The sequence below is a fragment of the Diceros bicornis genome, chromosome 39 (assembly GCF_020826845.1).
Source record: "Diceros bicornis minor isolate mBicDic1 chromosome 39, mDicBic1.mat.cur, whole genome shotgun sequence".
Classification (NCBI taxonomy): Eukaryota; Metazoa; Chordata; class Mammalia; order Perissodactyla; family Rhinocerotidae; genus Diceros; species Diceros bicornis.
This window is the reverse complement of record NC_080778.1, coordinates 27,982,368-28,004,609: the sequence shown is the minus strand read 5'-3', so window position 1 is coordinate 28,004,609 and position 22,242 is coordinate 27,982,368. Positions and strand designations below refer to the sequence as shown.

The window sequence follows — 22,242 nt, the reverse complement described above, 5'->3', positions numbered from 1 at the left end:
ATCCGAACCCCGGGCCGCCAGCAGCGGAGCGCGCGCACTTAACTGCTAAGCCACAGGACCGGCCTGAGATAATCATTTTAATTAGGCATAGGACACAAGCAGAAGTAGAATTGTTGTAACTAGCCCTCTTCGATATGGGAAAAGTACTATTGCTACTTAATTGTTAAGAATAGAGTTAAATGTACCCACTTTATGGTCCTTGGGCAATGGATTATTCCAGTGTTTTATTCATAACTCATTTTTAAGAAATACAAAAATTTAATGAAAACATGTATCAGCCTAGTCTAAACAAGGAAAATTGATTTGAAGATTTAGAGAGGAGCTGTTATAAAATAAACCCTTCAAAAATAGTCACTCAGATCAAAGTCTACAGTTTCTATTTTCTTTTTAGACTAGTTGAATTGTCTAAGACCTCTTTCAGCTATGTTATTTAAATGATGTCCTCTTTATAGGATTCTTACGGGAATTTTAGTAGTTTCATTGCAGATCAATGATGGGACCATATTTTGAGGGAGTAGAAGAAAGGGAGGTGGAAAGGTGACCACACAGCACCAGAATTCTTAGGATTGCAATTTTGCTCTCAAGACTTGTTCTGATTTCAATTGGGCTATTTTAGTCCCTCGTTTTTGGGTCTGTTCCTTCAGTTCAGATGAAATAGTAGATACAAAGCAATGAGATTGATAAGAAAAATGGTTAAATCTTTTTCTGAATTATTTTTGCTTTTTAATTTATGAGATTCTTGGCATTAGTGGTAGTGTTCAAATTTGAGCTGTTATGACTGCTTGCTAATGGTGGACTAAGCTTTATTAATTGGCAAATGCCCACAAAATGATGATTTTACTGATTCACTTGTAACTGTCTCCATTCCTTTGACAGGATATCTATAGGGAGATGGGGTTTGGTCACTATGAAGAAGAAGAAAGCTGTTGGGAGAAACAGAAGAGTGAAAAGAGAGACCGACCTCAAAACCGAAGTCGTAGCCGATCTCGAGAAAGGGATGGCCACTATAGTAATAGTCACAAATCCAAATACCAAGCAGATCCCTACGAGCGAGAAAGGAGTAAGAAAAGGGACAGAAGCAGGAGTCCCAAGAAGTCCAAAGATAAAGAAAAATCTAAGTGCAGATGAAGGATGAAGAATCAGACATGAGTGGCTAACAGATTTACCCTTGTCTAACTAAGAGTACCAGATGTTCAGATTTTGTGTCAAAGCAAAGACTCTGCTTGTTATTTTTTTTTCACACTAGGAGTCTGGCCTTTTTAGATTAATATTGACTGTATAGGGCACAGAAAGACAATAAAGAATTGAACATTTTCTTTGTATACTTTTTACACTAATTTTATTGTTATACGTATATAGTAGTCTTCATTTTTAAAGTCTTTCACATTTTCCACTCTTCTTTTTTTAAATGGAGTATTTCATACCTACAGAAATACACAAACATGTATATATAAGGTAAAAAGAATAATAACTATCTGTGTACCCATTCAGCCAGCTTAGCAAATGAATATTACCTGCATTTTAGAAGTCCCCCACGTGCCCTCTCCTTCTCAAGGAATTATTATAAATTTCGTGTTTGTTATTCTCTTGCTTGTTATAGTTTTACAACATTATGTATGTATCCCTAAGTGAATGTTAAGTTTTGTATGTTTTTGAATTTTATATAAATGGTATAATGTATGTTTATATCTGTGACTAGCTTTTTTCAGCTTAGTATTTTTTGAGAGTCATTCATTTTTATTGCTATACAGTTTTATGAATAGACCACAATTTGTCTGTTCTTCTGCTGACAGACTTTTGGGGTTTATCTTGTTTTGGTTTTGCTATTGCCAGCATTGTGCTGCTATGAACATTCTGTATCTAGGAGTCATATCGCTTGGTCTTGTGGTATGGATATCTTCGTCTTTACAAGGTAATGCCCAGTTATATTCCACAGTGGCTGCTCCAGGTTATACCTCTATGGGCACTGTCTGGGTTGCCTTTGTTTCACATCATCTCCAACACTTCTTAATTTTAGACTTTTTAATTTTGCCAGTCTGGTGGATGTTAAGTGGTATCTTATTGTGGTTTCCAGCAAGAAGACTACTATTATCATCTTTGTTCTTCTATATGTAATGTGTTCTTTTTCTCTGGCTGCTTTTAAAGTTTTCTCTTTATCACTGCTTTTAAGGAATTTGATTATGATGTGCTTGGTGTAGTTTTTTTCATCTTTCTTCTGCTGGGGCTATTTACCTGTGGTTATGTGGTTTTCATCAAATCTGGAAAATTTTTGGCTATTATTTCTTCAATTATTTTTTTTCTCTTTCTCTCCTCCTCTCACTCCTTTCCCTCTGGGACTCCAATTGGATGTTAGGCCACTTGACATTGCGTCACAGCATGCTGGTGCTCTGTTTGGGTATTTTTTTGTTTGTTTTGGGTTTTTTTTGGTCCTGAGCAAACATCTGTGCCCATCCTCCTCTATTTTGTATATGGGATGCTGCCACAGCATGGCTTGATGAGTGGTGTGTAGGTCCGCGCCCAGGATCCCAACCCATGAACCCCGGGCTGCTGATGTGGAGTGCGTGAACTTAACCACTACACCACCCAGCTGGCCCCTGGCTTTTTTTGTCTCTTTTTCTCTGTGTTCCAAATTGGATAGTTTCCATTGCTGTGTCCTCAAGTTCATTAATCCTTTCTCCTGAAGTATCTAATCTCCTGTTAATCCCATCCAGTGTATTGTTCACCTCAGGCATTATATTTTTAATCTTTAGAAGTTCCATTTGGGTCTTTTCAATATCTTCTGTCTTTCCTTAACATGCTCATACTTTTCTCTATTTTTTTTTGAACATCTGGAGTATATTTATAATAGCTGTTTTAATGTACTTGACCATTCTATCTGTGTCATTTCTGGTCTGTTTCTATTGATTTACTTTTTTCCCCTCATTATCAGGTTGTAAGTTCCTTGTTTGCGTACCTGGTAATTTTTGGATTTTACATTGTTGGGTGCTGGAGTTAGTTATATTCCTTTAAATACACTGAGCTTTGTTCTGGGACAAAATTAAGTTACTTGGAAGGGGTCTGATCCTTTCATAGCTTGTTTTTAAGCTTAGTGAGATAGGACCAGAACAGCCTTTAATTGGGGCTCATTTGGCCACCACCAAGACAATGCCCTTCTGCATAATCTTCCCTGTGCCTGGCCTGTTGTGAGGTTTCTCCACGCCGGCTGTTGGGAAGACTCCTCTGAGCCTGTGTGAACGCTGAATTGTCCCACCCGTTCCTTTCTGGTGGCTCCCTCCCACCCTTGGGTTGTCTCCTCCCGTGGAGACGCTGACTGGCATTCAGCTGAAAACTTGGGAACCCTGTGTGGATCTGGAACTCTCCTCTGAAGCTTTCTCTCCAGTGCCCCGCTGCCCTCGCTTCTCCACCCAGGGAGACGCCCAGGCGAGTTTTGGATCATGCCCCTGTCCTAGTGCTGCAGCCTGGAGTCTCTGTGCGGTGAGCTCGGGCAGCTGTAGGGCTCTTGTCTGTCGTCCTCCTCTCAGGAGTCACTGCCTGCCCTGGCTGTGTGGTCCAGTGTCTGAAAAACTCAGTTGTATAGATTTTGTGCAGGTGTTGAGTTGTTCAAGATGTTCGGGAAGGGAAGTCCAGCCCCTGTTACTCCATTTTGGCCAGAGCGGAAGTCTCGTTGTTTGAATTTCCTAAATGCTGATGAGGTTGAGCATCTTTCCATATGTGCTGTATTCATTCCTCATGGCTCTCTGAAAACCTTGTTTCATGTCTTTTGCCCAGTTTATATTGCTGTCTTTTTCTTACAGATTCCCTTAAGGAGTTTTTTTATAGATTGTGAATGCCAGTCCATTTTTACTATTAGATGTTGCAGACACCTCGAGGTTTGTGGCTTATTTTTTTACCTTTCTATTGGTGGCCTTGGAAGAGCGCAAGTTTTAAGTTCTCCCTCAACTTTTTAATATGAAAAATTTCAAACAGATATAGAAACACACAAAAACATAACAAACATCCATATATACCATCCAGATTTAACAGTTAATAACACTTTGTTGTTGAACAATTTGAAAGTAATTTGAAAACATCATGACATTTCACCTTTCAGTATTTCACATTGCATTTGCTAAAAAGCAAGTGTCCTACATAATTGCAGCACTATTATCACACTTAAGAAAATTAACAATAATTCCATAATATTATGTGATATATAGTCTATATTCAAATTTCCCTCATTGTCCCAATAATGTCATTTTTAGGTGTTGGTTTGTTTTTAAACCCAGCCTGAATCAAGGTTCAGGCATTGCATGTTGTTTTTGTCATTTTATTCTCTCAATCTAGAAGAGTTTCCTACCCACCCATCCACCTCCTCCCCCCTTCTTTATGACATTGACTTATTGAAGAGTTCAGCCAGTTGCGTGGTAGAAGGATCCACATTCTGGAATTATTTGATGGTATCTTGATGGCATCCTCTAGCCTCTGTTTCCTGTAAACTGGAAGTTAGGTCTAGACATTTGATTAGAATTAAGCTGTGCATTTTAGGCAGACATTTTTAAATTTAATGTCTGAATTTATTAGCCTTTCCCTTTGTGTTTTGTGCTTTTTGTATTTTGTTTAAGAAATCCTTAAGACATTCTCCTATATTCTAAAAGTTATAAATAAAGCTTTGTTTTTTACATTTAAATCTTTAGTCCATATTGAATTGTATGTGAGTATGTATATGGTGTGACAGAAGGGTCCAAATTCACTTTTTGTTTTAAGTTATGGATACAGCCAACTGTACAAAACCCATTAATGAATGGTTCATCCATTCCTCGTTGATCCACATTCCACTTCTGTCATGTAAGCTTCTGTGTATGTGTGGGTTTTGTTTCATGGTCTCTCTATTCCATTGGTTTATTGTTTATTCCAGCGCCAGTAACAAACATGTACGTTTCTGTGGCTTTACAGGGTCTTGATATTTGAGCAAGTCCCCCCGCCTGTTTCATTAGGAGTGTTTTGGCCCTCTGTTCTGTGCAATTTTGGAACTGACTTGTCACTTTTCCAAAAGAATTCTGTTGAGGCTTTAATTGCATTTGTAGTCAAACAGCAAATCACTTTGTGGAAACATCTTCATAATATTGAATCTCCCTATTCATGAACATTGTGTCTCTCTCCATTTAGTTCTTTAACCTCTTAGACTTTTCCTCATAAAGCTTTGCACATCTTTTGTTAGATTTACTCCTAGTTTCCTTATCCTTTATGTTCTATTATAAATAACTTTTAAAAATATGATTTTGTTTCCTTACCTAAGAAGTTATATTTTTGATTACTGCTCTTATATGCAGCCATTTTACTGAAGTCTTATACTTTAAATTTGTGGGGTTTTGGGGTCTTTTATGTGGACAATATCATCTGTGAATAATGACAGTTTTGCTCTTTTCTTTCCCCATTCATTCTTATTTTAAAAATTATTTTAAAATATGTATATACTTATTTGTGATGGTGGTGTTCTTATAGTGCTTCCTGGCTAAAATTTCTAGAACAGTAATGAAATTGGCCTATAATTTTCCTTTTTTGTGTTACTCTTGTCTGGTTTTGATATCCAGGTTATAGAATAAGTTAGTGATTGTTCTCTTGTTTTCCTATTCTCTTAAAAGAGAGAAGACGACGATTTCAATTATGTATTCCTTGAAAATTGGATAGAGCTTGCCTGTAAAATCGTCTCAACTTTGTATTTCTTTTGTGAGAAAATTTTATGATTAGATTTTCAATGATTATAGAATTATTGATCTTTCTAGTTCTCTCGAGAGTTAGGTCACTTTAGTATTACATTTTTCTGGGAATTTGTCATTTTCACTAAGTTTTTGATTTATTGACATGAAGTTGCTTGTAGTGTGTCCAGTAGATTTCTTACTGTCCTTGTAATTTTATCTTCCTCAGTCCCTGTGTGATAGTGAGTCTCAGAAACACCATGTAGTATAATGGACTGTTTTTTTTTTTTGAGAAAGACTAGCCCTGAGCTGACATCTGCCAATCCTCCTCTTTTTGCTGAGGAAGACTGGCCCTGGGCTAACATCCGTGCCCATCTTCCTCCACTTTATATGGGACGCCAACACAGCATGGCTTGGCAAGCGGTGCATCAGTGTGCGTCCGGGATCTGAATCAGCGAACCCTTGGCCGCCGCAGCAGAGCATGGGAACTTAACCACTACGCCACCCGGCCGGCCCCATAATGGATTATTTTTAATCTAATATTAACTTAAATTGATGAGTTTAGTGCTGATTGTTTACTGTTATATTTAGATTTATTCCTACCATCTTATTTTGTGCTGTTGTTTTGTTCCCCCTCATTTTCTTTTGGATTAATTTAAAACATTTTTTAAAAAATTCTACTTGCCCTTCTTTTTTGTTTTGGGGAATTGCCTTTGAATTTTACCATCGCTACTTGTAATGTAACGTCAGTATCTTCATCTTCCTCTCTAATGAAGATCTCATAAATCTTTAGGTTTAAATCACTCCTCTTCCAACTTTTGTGCTATAATCTTCCAATATTTTAGTCTTAGCTTAACCTTATAAATTAGACTTTTTGTCATTATTGTTTTTATACAGGTAATTGTTTAGATTTACCTGTGGCTTAACCAGTTTCCTTACTCTCCATCCTTGCACCTAGGATAATTTTTCTTCTTTCTGAGGCATGACCTTTGATGTTCCTTTAGTGACAGTGTATTGATGGTAAATCCTTAGTTTTTGTTTATTAAAAATGTGTTTAATTCACCCATGTTCTTTTTTTTTTTTTTTTTGTGAGGAAGATCAGCCCTGAGCTAACATCCATGCTAATCCTCCTCTTTTTGCTGAGAAAGACCAGCTCTGAGCTAACATATATTGCCAATCCTCCTCCTTTTTCTTCCCCAAAAGCCCCAGCAGATAGTTGTATGTCATAGTTGCACATCCTTCTAGTTGCTGTATGTGGAACGCGGCCTCAGCATGGCCGGAGAAGCAGTGTGTTGGTGCACGCCCGGGATCAAAACCTGGGCCGCCAGTAGCGGAGCGCGCGCACTTAACTGCTAAGCCACGGGGCCGGCCCTCACTCATGTTCTTTAAAGTTGATTTTCTATATACACAATTCTCAGGTGACAGTTATTTTTTCTCAGCACTTGGAAGATATGCTACTATCTTTTGACTTTTGTTATTGCCGTGGAGAAGTCTGCTGTCAATTCCTTTGGGGGCACTGTATCTTTTCTTTCTGGTTGCCTTTTTGTTGTTGTTTCTATTTTTTAGTATAAATAGACTACTGAAGTCATTGCCTCTGTACTGAGACAGAAGATTGTGTCTACATAAGCACAAGTTGTAACATTTCACAATTCTAAAAGGAATGTCAGCACTTACAATGACCATGCATGCCATGGTTGATAATCACAGTTTGGAAGCGTTTTCAACCATTTCTAAAGAAATGCTTGTAACGTTGTTATATTTGTTGTTGTTAATTAAACTTTTAATTTTGAAGATGATTGTAAATTCACATGCAATTGTAAGAAATAAACCGAGGTCCCGTGTGCCCCTTACCCAGTTTGTCCCAGTGGTGACATCTTGTAATACTGCAGTACAGTATTACAACCAGGATGCTGACACTGACAGTGAAGACACAGCATTCCCATCACTACAAATTGCATACCTACTTCTCTCCCTGTTCTATTCCTTGCTTGACCTCTGGAGACCAATTAATCTATTCTCCATGTCTGTAACCTTGTCATTTAAAGAATTTTATAGAGATGGAACTGCATAGTATGTAGCCTTTTGGGATCGGCTTTTTTGTCACTCAGCCTAATTCTCTGGAGGGTCTTCCAGGTTGTCACTTGTATCAATAGTTCATTTGTTTTTATGGCTGAGGAGTATTTCATGGTGTTGACATACCTCGTTGAACCATCCAAGCATTGAAGGGCGTCTGGGTTGTTCAAGTTTGGAGCTATCATGCATAAAGCTGCTGTTGACTTGTGTGTGAACATATGTCTTAATTTCTCTTGGCTAAATGCCCAGGAGTGTAATTACTGAGTCATATGATAATGACATGTTTAGGTTTTAGGAATCTGCCAAACTGTGTTCCAGCGTGGTCAGACCATTTTACATCCCCACCAGCAACGTGTGAGTGATCCAGTTTCTCCACATCCTTGCCAGTTTGGTGTTTTCACTATGTTTTATTTTAGCTGTTCTGATAGATGTAGAGTGGTGTCTCACTGTGGTTTTAATTTCCACTACCCTAATTGCCAATGATGTTGAACATCTTTTCATGTACTCATTTTACCATCTTCATATCCTGTTTGGTGAAATGTCTCTTCATGTTCTTTGCCCATTTCTAGTTGGATCTTTGGGGTTTTTTTACTTTTGAGTTTTGAGAGTTCTTCACATATTCTAGATACTAGTTCTTTGTTGGGTATGTTGTTTGCAAATAGTTTGTTCCAGTGTGTAGCTTGTCTTTTCATCCTCTTAACAGGGTCTTTGCAGAGCAAAAGATTTTATTAAAGTTCAGTTTATCAGTTTTTCCTTTTGGTGTCAAAAGTAAGAACACTTTGTCTAATTGTAGATCCTGAAGATTTTCTCCTACTTTTCTTTTTCTGAAAGTTTTATAGTTTTACGTTTCAATCTGTGATCCATTTTGAGTTAATTTTTGAGTAAGGTGTGATACTTAGGTCAAAGTTCTTTTTTTCTTTTTTTGTGCTTATGGACATCCACTTGCTCTAGCACCATTTGTTGAAAAGACTGGCTGCTTTTAAGGTTTTTCTTTGTCTTTGGTGTTCTAGAGTTTTTGGCTATGATGTGTCTAGATATGGATTTATTTTATTATCTTTCTTGGCATATCATTTGCTATGTCTGACAGCTTCATATTTTTCATTATTCTAGAACTTTCTATACGATTTTCTCTTCAAATAATGCCTCTCCCCTATTCATTGTATTCCTTCCTTTTGCCATCACAATCAGTTTAATGTTAGCTCTCTTTATTGTGTTCTTTGTATCTTCACTCTCATGTCTTCCATATGGTGCTTTCTGAATAATTCCTTCAGATCTGTATTCCAGGTCACCTTTCTTTCTTCATATAAGCCCAATTTGCTATTTAACCCATCCATTGAATTCCCCCCCCCCCAAAGCCCCAGTAGATAGTTGTATGTCATCGTTGCACAGCCTTCTAGTTGCTGTATGTGGGACGCGGCCTCAGCATGGCCAGAGAAGCGGTGCGTCGGTGCGCGCCCGGGATCCGAACCCGGGCTGCCAACAGCGGAGCGCGTGCACCCAACCGCTAAGCCATGGGGCTGGCCCTGAATTTTTAATTTCAATGATTCGTTTTTAGAAGTTCCGTTTGATTCTTTTTCAAATTTGCATGGTTATTTTTGATTTTCTTGTCTTCCTTGCTCATGTGTTTCTACTCAGTTTTATTTGCATGGTTACTTTATACAGTCATGCATCACTTAATGATGAGGATATGTTCTGAGAAATGTGTCGTTAGGTGATTTTGTCATTCTGTGGACATCATAGAGTGTACTTACACAAACCTAGATGGTATAGCCACACACCTAGGCTGTATGGTACTAATCTTATGGGACACTGTCGTATATGTGGTCCATCGCTGACCAAAATATCATTATGTGGCACATGACTGTATATATCTCAGGCAGCTGTGGTGCTATTACTAACTAAAATCTAGGGTCAAATGACCCTGTTTCCTGTTTCTTCTGTTTTGTTTCTCTGGGTTTTAGGTGACCTCTTAAAACCAGGCTCCGATAGTATGTCCTACTCACTTTTGCTAAAACCAAAAAAAAAGGAGCTGTAGATAGATATTTTTTGTGTTAAAAGGAAAAAAATAGTTCTTTTGAGAATAAAATTGCTCGTTCATCATAACTTGGCTGTAAAGTCTCAGGTTGACCTCTCTTACCAACTGAATTTTCAAAGATTTCGATCAGAACTATGAAAGGCTCAGAGTAGAGAGACTTTAGTAGAGCCATACTTGCACAAATGTCTTTTAATAAATTGGTTGCTTTTTAGTTACTAAGAGATATATTTCATATCGATGTTTTTCACTAATCATAAAAATTTTTAATCTCAATTTTGACCTTTCTTACCCATCTAGATTGAGTCACAAAGAATGAATAATAGTAAAAACGAAATCATTCACCTTTCAGTAGCTGTTGCTATGAAACCATATTTTGATGGGAAATTTTAGAGAAGCTTTTGCTTCCTGTTGTTAAATGATAGAATATGGAGATCCCCTTAATTTTCAAAACTGTCTTTTTTTAAAACAAGTGATCTCAATTATTCTTGCTAATGGGACAATCTTTATTCTTACCCTATCTTACTCACACAAGACGACTAATTAGGTTTAATTTTATGCCTCCTCTCCTATTCCTTGTGCATTGAATGGGCAGATGGACAGTTTTTGAGAGATGTTTTATGTGCAGTTAGAAGTTGTATTGCTGGGGTGGCCCAGTGGCACAAGCGGTTAAGTGCGCGCGCTCCGCTGTGGCGGCCCAGGGTTCACCGGTTTGGATCCCGTGCGCGCACCGATGCACCGCTTGTCAAGCCATGCTGTGGCGGCGTCCCATATAAAGTGGAGGAAGATGGGCATGGATGTTAGCCCAGGGCCAGTCTTCCTCAGCAAAAAGAGGAGGATTGCCATCAGATGTTAGCTCAGGGCCGATCTTCCTCACAAAAAAAATAAAAATAAAAATAAATTAAAAAAAAAAGAAGTTGTATTGCTATTATTTATTGTGCCTAGGACACTAGGAAGCTCGAGACATATAAAGGATTGCAAATACAGTAACATACTAGCGAGAGAGCGTGTGTGAAAAGAGAAGTTAGGAAAGTGCTGCTTTGTTGTTGTGAATCTAGAGCAAGACCACAATGACCCCTGGTTCCTGAAAAAGAGAAAAGCTTTCTTTTGTTTTGTTTCCTCCAAAGGCAGCTTGGTCTGGTGGAGAGAACTTGGGATTCCGAGTCGGGAAACCTGAGTCAGGAACAAAGACAAGATGTAGAGTGTGATGGCCCCACCGAATCAGAGGGCTGGGAAGAGTGGTGAGCGTCGACGGGGAGGAGGAAATTAGGAAAGAGAGTGCACTGAATGCAAAGCTGAGGAGCTCGGATTTGGTTTTCCAGGAGGCGGAAAATTAGACCATACTCCTAAGAAAGGAAGTGGCGCTGGGCAGTTGAGAAAAGTTACTCTGGGAGTTGTGTGTAGGATCTTCACCAAGGATTGGCACCAGAGTCCTCAGATGGCATTGCATACAATTCATTTGATACCTGTTGCACACACGGCCCCAAATCCAGACTCACATCAAAGTGGGCTTCCCAGAGGAGATAATGTGTAAGATGAAACCTTGTGCATTTGATATCCAAGTCGGTGCAGTGCTAGAACGTAGAATGAGTGTCACAACAATAAAAAGTCATGCCATCTTTGCTACATAATCCCTCATTTGACATTACTAAAAATAATTCAAGTGTCTTTGGAGTGGTCATGGGTGGACAGGCTTTTAGTAAAACTTGGATATGGTGTAGGGTCGGAATGGAGACCGCCGGTTGATAGGTGCTCACCTTGTATGTGTTGGTGGGGTGTGTGGCACGGGGCCAGCCTTGAGTCATCCTGAGAATGGGCACCTTGTCTGATTCATCTTTGCACATTGGGCATGCAGGAGAGGGCTAGCCTCCCAAATGCTGCAATCTCAGCAGATGGCAGTAATGTATTTTTAACTTTATCATAAATGTTTCGTTATTCTGTTGATGATTATCTACTACTCATTCTCTGAAAACAAACCAAAGGCACACATTCGTGGCCTTTTCCCCTAGCACCTGCTTATGGGAAATAATGTGATGGCATCACCGTACAACCTGCTTGATCTTCAGGTCTGTTCTAAACGTCTTCTCGCTGTACAACCTCCCGCACGTGTACATCGACAACGCCCCTGCTGTATCAAGTGCAGACAGCTGCTCCTTGGCCTGCCGACCAACCCTTGGGCACAAAGACTCCCCTGTAGCTCCTCTTCCTGTCCTCTCATTATGTAGTAGGAGTGCGCTTAGCTGAGTAAATGGTTACCACAACTAAGAGCTCTGAGGGACGATGTTTTGGGGGGTGAGGGATGTATCAGTCTCCTAGGGCTGCCATTATAGATTACTACGAACTGGGTGGCTTTAAACAACAGAAATTTATTCTCACAGTTCTGGAGGCCAGAAGGCCCAAATCAACGTGTTGGCAGGGCCATGCTCCCTCTGAAGGCTCTAGGGAAGAATCCTTCCTTGCCCCTTCCTAGCTTCTGGTGGTGTTCCTTGGGCTACAGCTGCATCACTGCAGTCTCTGCTTCTCCTCCCCTGGCCTTCTTCCCTGTGGCTCTTCCGTGTCTCTGTATCCAAATCTTCTTCTCCTTTCTCTTATAAAGAATCTAGTCATTGGACTTAGGACCCACCCTAATCCAGTATGACAGCATCTTAGCTTGATTACCCCTATTTCCAAATAAAGTCACATTCACAGATATTGGAGGTTAGGACTTGAACATGTCTTTTTGGAGGGCACAATTCAACCCACCACAAGAGTGAGGTGTTTGCAAAGTTCAAGAAAAGCCTCTGCAGCACTTTGGCCCGAGGCCAGCAAAGATGCTGTTGGAAGAACACTGAGCAGAGCCTTAGAGCCCCAGTGTCTGGATGTAGGATGTTGCATGTGTTCAAATGCGACACTTCCAATCCTCTGTCACTAGCCCATGAGTAGGTGCTGTATCTTCACACACGATCACCACTCATTCTTCGCCCTCAGACTAGGTTCCTCTACCTGTTTCCCACAGACCTTATGCCTTTAATTCATAGTCTCTCTTCCTGGCAATGGCTAGAGTGTTAGACCATCTCATACCTCCTGCGGGGTATTTTGTGAGGGGACTCCAGGCTCCAGAGAAGGTGGGTTCCCCAGAATCGACTTCATTCCCTAAGAGCTGTGTGTTGCAGCAGCTTCAGGGAGATTTTCCAAAATGCCAGTGTGTTTCTACTGTATAGACACAGTCTCACTGTTTAAGTAGAGAATGTCTCCAGGAGCAAACACAAGGGCATCTGAGCCCTCGGTTAGCGAATCAGACACTAAACAATAGGGCAGTAAATTCAACAGCCAAGGTGGAGAGAGCGTAGAGTAAGTTCGAGAGTGTCCTGGAAGATCGTTACATTTCTTACCGTTGGTTGATAAGAGGGTCTGAGATCCTTCGAAAGTTAGACATCCTTCGGAAGGCCAGGCCCTTCTTGACGGGGCCAGTTTATCAGCCTTGAGCACTCGGAGACGGTCGGTTTTCCCAGGCTGGTAGCTTCAATGATGGCCCAGAAACGGAAGTCATTTTGTTTAGACACGTTAACAAAACAGCCTTGGTGTGAAAGAACATATTAATGAATGATTCAATTAATTGTATTTTTAAAATGAAAATTCTTCCTAAAAGAAGCTTTTTCAGTTTTTCCTGAGCTGAGTTATTTCACCTTGAGCCTGAGTCCCAGCCGTGTGGATCATGTCCTGCTTCCTGTGCCTCTGAGCCTGTGCCTAGATTTTCCCTCCACCTGGACTGTCCCAGAGCCCCAGACTTCCCCTGGAACATGCCAACCTGTCCTTGAAGGTCAACGGAGCCATCATGTCCTCCACAAGACCTCCTCCGCCTCGTCACACAGAGTCGGTACTTTGTCTTTGATGGAACCTCTAGTCTGGTGGTTCTGAACCAGTGGGACGCTTGACAAGGTCTGGGAACATGTTTAGTTGTCACAATGTGGGGGTTGTGCACTAGTATCCAGTGTGCAGAGACCAGCGATGCTGCTGACCCCCCTACATTGCCTGGGACAGCCCCACATGTCAATCACACCGAGGGTGAGAAGCCCCGCTTTAGTCTAACAATGACCGTGTGACCCTGACTCTTTGTTTACAACCAGATCTCCCCTCACTCAGGGGCAGAAACTTCGTTCAGTTGGTGCTTATGTTCTGAGCCCGCTGCCTGGTGTGAAATGAAATTGAAATGTACTCAGTTTTTATTGCCTTGATCCCTGCAGTTGTAAGATAACATCTCAGGTGGAACTCGGAGGAAGTGACACAGATTTTATTTAATAAACTAAAATTGTTATTTTAAATTAGATAAGATTGGGCTAAGCCAATAGCAACTACAGTTAGATTATTGGCTAAGCCAATGTGACAGTGATAGCTACTTCCCCACTTGCTTCTGTGTGTGTTATGGGTGCACACATTCCTATTGATGACCCAGAGGGTTGTTGGTCTCTGCAGCCCTCTGACAATTTTTCAGTGTTTCGTGGGGGCTAGACTTTGCTACAATAAGTTTTAATAATCCTATCTCCATTTGAGTTTGTGCTTGTAGTAATAATAGCCATCTAATATATGCCAAGCGCTGTTCTAAGCACTTTATATGCAATAATTTAATTCTATGAGATGGAGATGATTATTATCCCATTTTATATATGAGGAAACCAAGGCCCAGAGAGGTTAAATAATTTGCTCAAGGTTGCACAGATAATAAGTGGCAGGACAGTCTGATCTTGAGTCATGACACCAAACTGCCTATCCTAATAAGCTTAGATCCTTTCTCACACCATTCATCAAAATAAATTCCAGATCATGATTAAAGACCTGATTATAAAAAATAAAAACTGGGCCGGCCCCGTGGCTTAGCGGTTAAGTGCGCGCGCTCCGCTGCTGGCGGCCCGGGTTCGGATCCCGGGCACGCACCGACGCACTGCTTCTCCCGCCACGCTGAGGCCGCGTCCCACATACAGCAACTAGAAGGATGTGCAGCTATGACGTACAACTATCTACTGGGGCTTTGGAGGGAAAAAATAAATAAATAAAAAAAAAAAAAAAAAAAAAAAAAAAAAAAATAAAAACTTACAACTTTATAGAAAATATGGGAAAATATCCTTACAGTCTCAGGATGGGGAAGGATTTCTCAAACAAGGTTCAAAAAGTACAGACAATGAAGGAAAAACCAATAGTTTTGACAACACAGAAGTAAAAACGTCTGCAGTCCCCCAAACATCATAAACAAAGCTAGAAGACAAGTGTTAGACTGGGAGCAGATAGTACAAAAGATAAAGGATTAGTATGAAGAGCATATAAAGATCAATACCGATTAATAAAAACTACACATAGGAAAACAGACACTGGAGAAAAAAAGGAGGAAAACTGCACAGAAAATAAACATATGAAAAGATCCTCAAGTTCACTAGCAATCAGGGAAGTGAAAGTTACAGTAACCATGAGAAATGATGTACCACTTCTCACGCATCAGCTTGGCGAAAAAGCAAAATGTCCCACACGCTCAAATGTTGGCAAGGAGGTAGAGAAACGAGAACGCCCACGGGGCTGGTGGAAGAATCGGCGGAGGCAGCTGGGCTGCCCCTTGGCGTGTCCGCGCCACGCTGCAGATGCTGACACTCTGTCTTAGCTCACTGAGAACACAGATTATACAATAAGAGACTGTTCTTGGAGCTCACTGATGGAGACAGAGGGGAGGCTTGACCTGGGTCCGGCAGTGGGCTTCCAGGGCTCCAAGAACCCCTGAAACAGCACCCCCCCAGCACGTGTCCTCCATCTACGCCTTTGTGCCCTCCTCCCTGTGGAGAGTCTGTATCCACACGGTTAGGATCCACTGTCTCAACAGCCCCAGACTGCTTTCTGAAAACACAGACCTCTGTCCCACCGCAAGGGCCAGAGTGAGCAGAAATAGCCTCAAGGCAGATTCGACACCAATTTTAAACAGAGTGGAAGAGGGGAGTGTGCCAGGCCTGCTGTCCCTCTCTCTTCTCAACACTTGAGTAGCTTTTAGAGAAGTGTAGACACGTGCCAATGACACTGCAAGCTGGGAGCTGCTGCCTTCTCTGAAGTCCCTCGTAGGCGGAGTCCAGTTTGGGTCAGAGAGAGAATAACTACAGTTGTTACCTCTGGCAGACCTTATTTCTTGTTCAAGAGGGAATAAACAGCCTAACTAGGGGTTTCATTCTTTCTGCTTCTGAGTCAAGGCAGCTAAGTCGTTTTAGCTGTGGAGGAATCAAGACGAGTTTCTCTAAATCACATACAGCAAAGGCACCATATGAGGGTTCTTTTTTGAGTGAGATGGCTGAACAATGATTTTTCTGGTCTAAATAATGTCTCCAAGATTTCAGACACAGAATTCTGGGGCCTCTGCCAAATCCTCATTGTGTCTGATAGTTGAGCAGATTCAAATGCCTTTTTTGTGAAACAGTTTGGCCCTGGGGACTGAGGTCCCTGTCCTGTGCAGAGGAGCTGGTCACCTGGGGTTGAATACAATGTGTAAGTGTAGTCAAGGTTCATTGCCCAGGTTCATCTTGTATTAAGTGCACAGCCTGGTGGCACTTGGCAGTCTCCTCAGAGAACTCCTCCCTTGGTTGGTTGCTATCCTATGCCTAAAAAAATTGTGGCTCAGTCATCTAGTATTTGGGAGATGGTCCAAGGAGCCCATTGGCAATATGTGCCTCTAAATTCTGTTGGTTTTTTCATGTAGAACAAGGCTCTTGGACGACGTTAGCTCGTTTCCCCATAAAAACCCTCCCCTGAGTTCAGATGTAACAGCTCAGCTTTTACTGGGGCTTGGGGTGAAGAATGAGCATTTGAAGACCACCCCCACCTCCGCCGATCTTCCATAGGACTAGAGCTGAAGATACTGTCTGCTGTGTTACTCAGCATAAGGATTTAGATTTCTTCTAAAATTTAAGACCAGGAAAATGTTTCTTTCTCCTGAAAACCCTGCATGCTTTACTAGGGACTTGGGAGCTGAGATGCCACGGGTGTCCGTGTAAAGAGTGGATTTTGGAGCCCAAGGCCCTGGGTTCAATCCTGACTCAACTGCTTACTGAGAGAACTTGGACAGTGTACTCATCCTTTCTCAACCCCAATGAGCTCATCTCAAAAATGGGAATAATGCTTTCCATGCCATAGAGCTGCTGTGGAGATTAGAACACTTTGATGCAAAGTACGGAATACACTGGAAGTGCTCAACTGATGGTCATTTTTATTAGAAAATCTATTGTGCCAGACAATTCAAAGCTAGAATCAGTGCTCAGATAAAGTGAATTTTAATTTAGGTTCTAGTACAATGTTCTTTTTTCTTCTAATGATCTCTGATTGTCCTTCTAATTTTTATTTTGATGATCCCATTCTAGACTGCCTCAAATCTTCTGTGGGAGGAAGATGGGGAATAGATGAAGAAGAGCAGCAAATTCCAGTTAACTTGTGTCTTTCTTATTTCCTTGGCGCCAACTCCCGGGTTCCAAACCCAGCTTGACCAACTGACTGTGTGTCCTTGGGTACGTCACTTTAGAGACACTGTCATTTGTTGGGGGGTGGGCTGCTGTGTGGTTTGTGTTCTTTCCTCTTATTCTGACCGCTCATGGGCATCCCCCAATGCAGGAATTCGACGCAGAATTTGGGGTCTGTTGCTCATACTCGCTGAGGCTGGCAGCAAGTGGGCGGCAGAATGCTGTGCTCCCCCTGCCACAGGGAGGGAGGAGCAGCCATGTGCCCCATGCAAGGCTGCAGCGAGGAGAGACCAGGGTCGTGTTACCCCCAACAGAAGTGAGAGCCCTGGCTCCCCAGCCTGAAGACCTTGGTGACTTGCTTGGGGCTCTTTGTAAGGGAAGGTACACGGTCCTCCTCCACTCCTCCACCCCTGTGCACCCTTATCTATGCAGCCCTTTCTGTTCTCTCCCTCCCTTGACACTCTTCTCTCCTGCAAGCTGTATTTTTGTTTATGAAGTTGGGAGCACCTTCTCAGGAGCATCTGGGATCAGAAGCTCTTCTCAGCTGGAGGCACGCGTGGGAACCTGGGACAGAAGTTCTCCCCCTCCGATTGTTAATGCTTTCGTTTTCTCTGACGCTCTCCTGGCTTTCCTGTGCAGCCAGCCCTTGCCCTTGCAGAGAGGTCGCTTTGCATGTGGTTGTTGAACTTTGATTCGGTGACTCATGCTGAGGCACAGGCTTCGTCTCCCTCCCTCATTTGATTGCTTCTTCTTTTCATTTTTTTTCAAACCCCAAGCAAAACTACCTTTGCAGCTGAACGTGACTCTGGCATCCAGGAAGTGGAGCTCTGGCATGAAGCGGCTCCTAACGGCTGCACCGTCCAGCCCGGCTGCACTGCCCTGGCCTTGGTGACACCTGGCTAGCTGAGAGGAGAGCGGTGTGACAGCTTTGGGCGGCTGGGCGAGCTGAGGGGACTGCTGGCATCCACTGTGAAGGCTGCAGCGACACGCCCTGCTGGTGAGTGCATGTCCCCTGGTCATTAGTCAGTGTGACAAACACTGAGGAGACCTGGGTCCAGGGGTGGGAGGAGAGACAGAACATATGGGGGTGGGGGCAGGTCGGAGGACAGTTCTTGGAGGAGTATTATCCTGAGCAATCTGATTTCCCACACCTTAAATTATTCTTAGTGCTCAGATAAAAAAATTAGGTAAGCATCTTTAATTTCCTTTAGGTGAAATCCTTGCTCATTTTAGCAATGTATTTAATTTCAAGATGGCTTTTGTGGGAGAAAGATGAATCAGAGGAGGCTCTTCAGTGTAAGTAAAAACTCCTGCTGTGGTCTTTGAAGGTGATTTAATTTTATGAAATCAGAAGGAGTAGGACCGGCAGGCACATTTTAAACCTGTCTGCACTCCTGAGAGCAACTTCTAGACTGGATGTTGATCTGTGGGGTCTAGTTTCCTGGCAGATCAGGAACATCTGGCAGCAGCCCCAAACACCATCTCTTCTAGAGGGCGGCTCTGTGGGCTTCCAGAAGCCTTAATCTGACGGCAGTGAAGGCAATTTTGGTGAATTCCCTGCAGCCATTAGAAACCCCCACCATGCCCCCAAGATTATGACCTGCTCTCCAAGGCCAGCTGATGCCAACCCAGGAGCTCCAGCAGCTGACACATGAATAGGTTGGGAGTGGAATGTAGTAGGGTGTTTTGTTTTTTTAAAACTTTGCTTCATAGTTGCCCTGGGATATAGATCAGAGCTGTAAATACTTGTGTGCACACCCGAAGTAACCCACAGCAGTACAGCGCAGGGGACAAGTTCCAAGGAGAAATAAGAAGCCAGGCCAGTGCCCCCATGCTCACAGCAGCACTACGCACAGCAGCCAAAAGGTGGCAGCCACTCAAGTGTCCATGGACGATGAATGGTTAAACAGAACGTGGTCTAGACACACAGTGGAATAGTAATCATTGCGCCTTGAAGAGGAAGGAGCTTCTGACACACGCTACAACATGGATGAATCTCGAAGACATTATGCTAAGTGAAATCAGTCAGTCACAGAAGGACAAATACTGTGCAATTCCACTTATATGAGGTCCCTAGAGTCATCAAATTCATAGAGACAGAAAGTAGAATGGTGGGTGCCCGGGGCCGGGGGAGGGACATATTGGAAGTTAGTGTTTAATGGGGACAGAGTTTCCGTTTTACAAGATGAAGATGTTCTGGAAATGGAAGGTGGTGGTGGTTGCTTAATGCCACTGAACTGCAGTCTTAAGAATAGTTCAAATGTTAAATTTGAATAAATTATAATTAAAAATAATAATTCCCTTAAAAAAAAGGCCAGGCCAAAAACACAATTCTCACGGGCTGAAGATTTGCTTCTCTGCGACTTCCCCAAAATCTGTCAGCTCCACCGAGGTGCCCCAGCTCCAAGCTGAACCAGAGAACTTCTGTGTGGACTTGGCTTAGAAGAACTTTCTCCTCATCTCAGCAGGTGACTTCTGGTGGCTGTAATGTGGTGATTTCTCTGGAGTTGGCAAAGGTGACCCAGAACGGATTAGGGGGCCAGGGGTAATGTGTTGAATGCTCTCATTCGGAGGCCCTGGGTGGCACCCCCTGGCCTGGGTGACGGCAGGAGTCGCCGTCCTTAGGAGTCTGGTCTCTCGCATTTATTAGCTGTGGAAGACCTCTCTTTTCCTCAGTTTTCTCACCGGCAACATGAGTAACGAGGTAGCACTTTCCACCTCCAGGCCCGTTGGGATTTCCAAAGAAATACAAGGACAAGCCTTTTAACCATAGAGTCCTGTGCACATGTGAGCTACTGGTTTTCTCCACGTCTGATCTCGCTCATTTTCTCCTTCTTCGCTTTCTCTTTTATTCTTTTCCTTGGGAGCTCTTCTAGTCAGAGTTTACAGACCTTTTGCCTGGGGGCCCTCAACCTGGACTGACTGATTCTGGAAGGAGCAGTCTGATCTGATTCCCATTGTTCCACCCATGAAGCCCACCTTTCCTCCCCCCTCCCTTCCACGCTGTTGCGTTAGGCCGCCTCTAACTTTGGTTCAAGCTGCACACATCGCCACAGTCGCCTGGACTGCTAACCAGCCAGAGGAAGGTGTTGCAGTGCTGAGCAGTGGAAGACTCCATGAGGAGACTTTCAAGATTTCCAAAGGGTTACTTGTCATCTGTGCTGTTTGTGACTTCCAGTCAAGATTGAGGAAGAAAACTAAAATGAAATTGCTCGTACTTTCAGCCTTTAAAAATAGGAAGGGAAAAACAGCTGCTGGCAGTGTTGCAGCTTGAAGACCGTCACATCTGAAGGGGAGGGTTGTGACCTGAGGGCCGGGGGAGGCTCCTGAGCACAGCCCCCCACCCCAGCTTTCTCCCTTATTTAGAAGCCTTAAAAGGAAAGGAAGTTGCTTTAAAAGTCTCGAGAGGGGAAAATGAAAAAGCCTCTGAAGTAGGTGAATTCTTTCAGTTAACTTTGTGTAAGAACAGCTCTCCTGTCCCACGCGCAGGCTTTCAGAAGTCTCCTCAGAAAGGAGGAATTCCTCTGTGGGAATTCGAGGCTCCTGCGGAGACCTGCAGGGGACAGGGCTCGCGTGGCCCCCCACTCTCCCACCCCGGGTAAAGGCCCCATGGTTTTTCATTTTGAAAATGTTCGTGTTTCTGTCACACCAGAAGGCAAAGTTACAGAACAAACCTGGATTCCCCTCCTCGCTGTTACTTGTGACCAAAAAGTCACCAGACCCAGGCACACTGACCCTGAACACAGCTCAAAGCAATGCATTATTTTTGGCATCTACTTAGTGTCAGTCTCTCCCATTTACAAGCTATGTAACCTTTACTCTGTGTCACTCTGAGCCTCAGTCTCTTCACCCGTGAAGAGAGAATACTTTGATCTACCCTGTCTACCCACCAGGGATGACGGGAGGTTCCCGTAAAAGTCTCCACGTGAGAGTGATGTGGAAACAGTGAAGACCTGTGTGAATACGAACTTCGATGTTCATGCTGCCTGTGACCGTCTTTCTTCTCTTTCCTTCTCTCTCACTTGGGTTCCCTCTCTCATTTCTTTCTCCCTTTCCTCCTCTCTCTTCCCTTCTCTCTCTCTCTTCCAAACCGAAGAAGTGCTCCAGAAGTGTGTGCATAGGCAGGGAGGAGTGGAGATGGGTGTGGAGCTGGGCCGTCAGGATTGGGAAGGCTTCTGGAGGATGTGACAGTGGGGTTAGGCTGGTGGAGGAGGGGCAGGTGCTCCAGGCAAAGGGAGGAGCCCCAGTGAAGGCCTGCGGGCCTGAGAGACCATGGGTCTTTGGGGGACAGAGAGGCTGGCCCGTTGGCTGGGTGTCCTCTTCCTGCATGGAGATTGGACCAATGCTGGACCTCAGCCCAAGGGGACGACTGTCCTGAGAGAGAAGGATTGGTCACTAGTCAAGGAGTAGAAGGTTAGGCTGGACCAGAGGTACGTGGCCAGTGAGAGTGGAAAGGGGGCCAGGCCCGAGGGTGAAGGGCCTTGACTCTCATACTGAGAAGTTGTGACATTTACTCTGTACAGGATGGTGGGACGTGGAAGTTTTGGGGGCATCATGGAAGTCTTTGATCGGTGAACTAACTTGATTAGAATTGTTGGGGGGGGGGCGTGTGGTGAGGATGCCCCCAGGAGCCCCCGCGAGAGGTGACGTGGCCCTTCTCCAACTTGCCCAGGTCTGTGAGGGCCTTTCCGGCCTCTCCTTTCCCCTCAAAGGACAGGAAGTCGCTCCTCACCTGTGTTTTGAAAGCACATTTTTCTAATCAAAAGTATTGTGTTTTTCATCATGACTTATGGCTTGTTGTTCACATTTTTTTGCCTGTTTTCCTGAATAGGTTGTGAAAGACTTGAAATTGGACTGCATATTGTTTTGTTTTGTTAGAGAACTGAGTCCTGGCACAGTGCCTGGTGTCCAGTGGGTCATCAGTAAGTATTTGTCACGTAAGTGAATGGCTGAATGAATGATGGTGGCGTGAGTGCAGAGGAGAGGGTGGTTATGGAAGATGTCC

At 43.1% G+C, this 22,242-nt stretch overlaps 2 protein-coding genes across 3 annotated transcripts in view; both read left to right on the top strand.

Moving 5' to 3' along the window:
• PPIL4 (peptidylprolyl isomerase like 4) overlaps nt 1–1,322 on the top strand; it is a 33,315-nt gene extending 31,993 nt beyond the window's left edge. For both annotated transcript variants that reach the window (XM_058534259.1, XM_058534258.1), the window contains exon 13: nt 877–1,322. In XM_058534259.1, coding sequence (XP_058390242.1) covers nt 877–1,128 — 252 coding nt within the window. In that variant the 3' untranslated portion in view covers nt 1,129–1,322. The remainder of the gene's footprint in view (nt 1–876) is intronic.
• Nucleotides 1,323–17,942: 16,620 nt separating this feature from the next.
• The window catches only part of ZC3H12D (zinc finger CCCH-type containing 12D), a 30,937-nt gene continuing 26,637 nt past the window's right edge, over nt 17,943–22,242 (top strand). The window contains exons 1-2 of the mRNA XM_058534260.1: nt 17,943–18,234; nt 22,069–22,159. The gene's annotated coding sequence lies outside the window, so the exon portion shown is untranslated. The remainder of the gene's footprint in view (nt 18,235–22,068; nt 22,160–22,242) is intronic.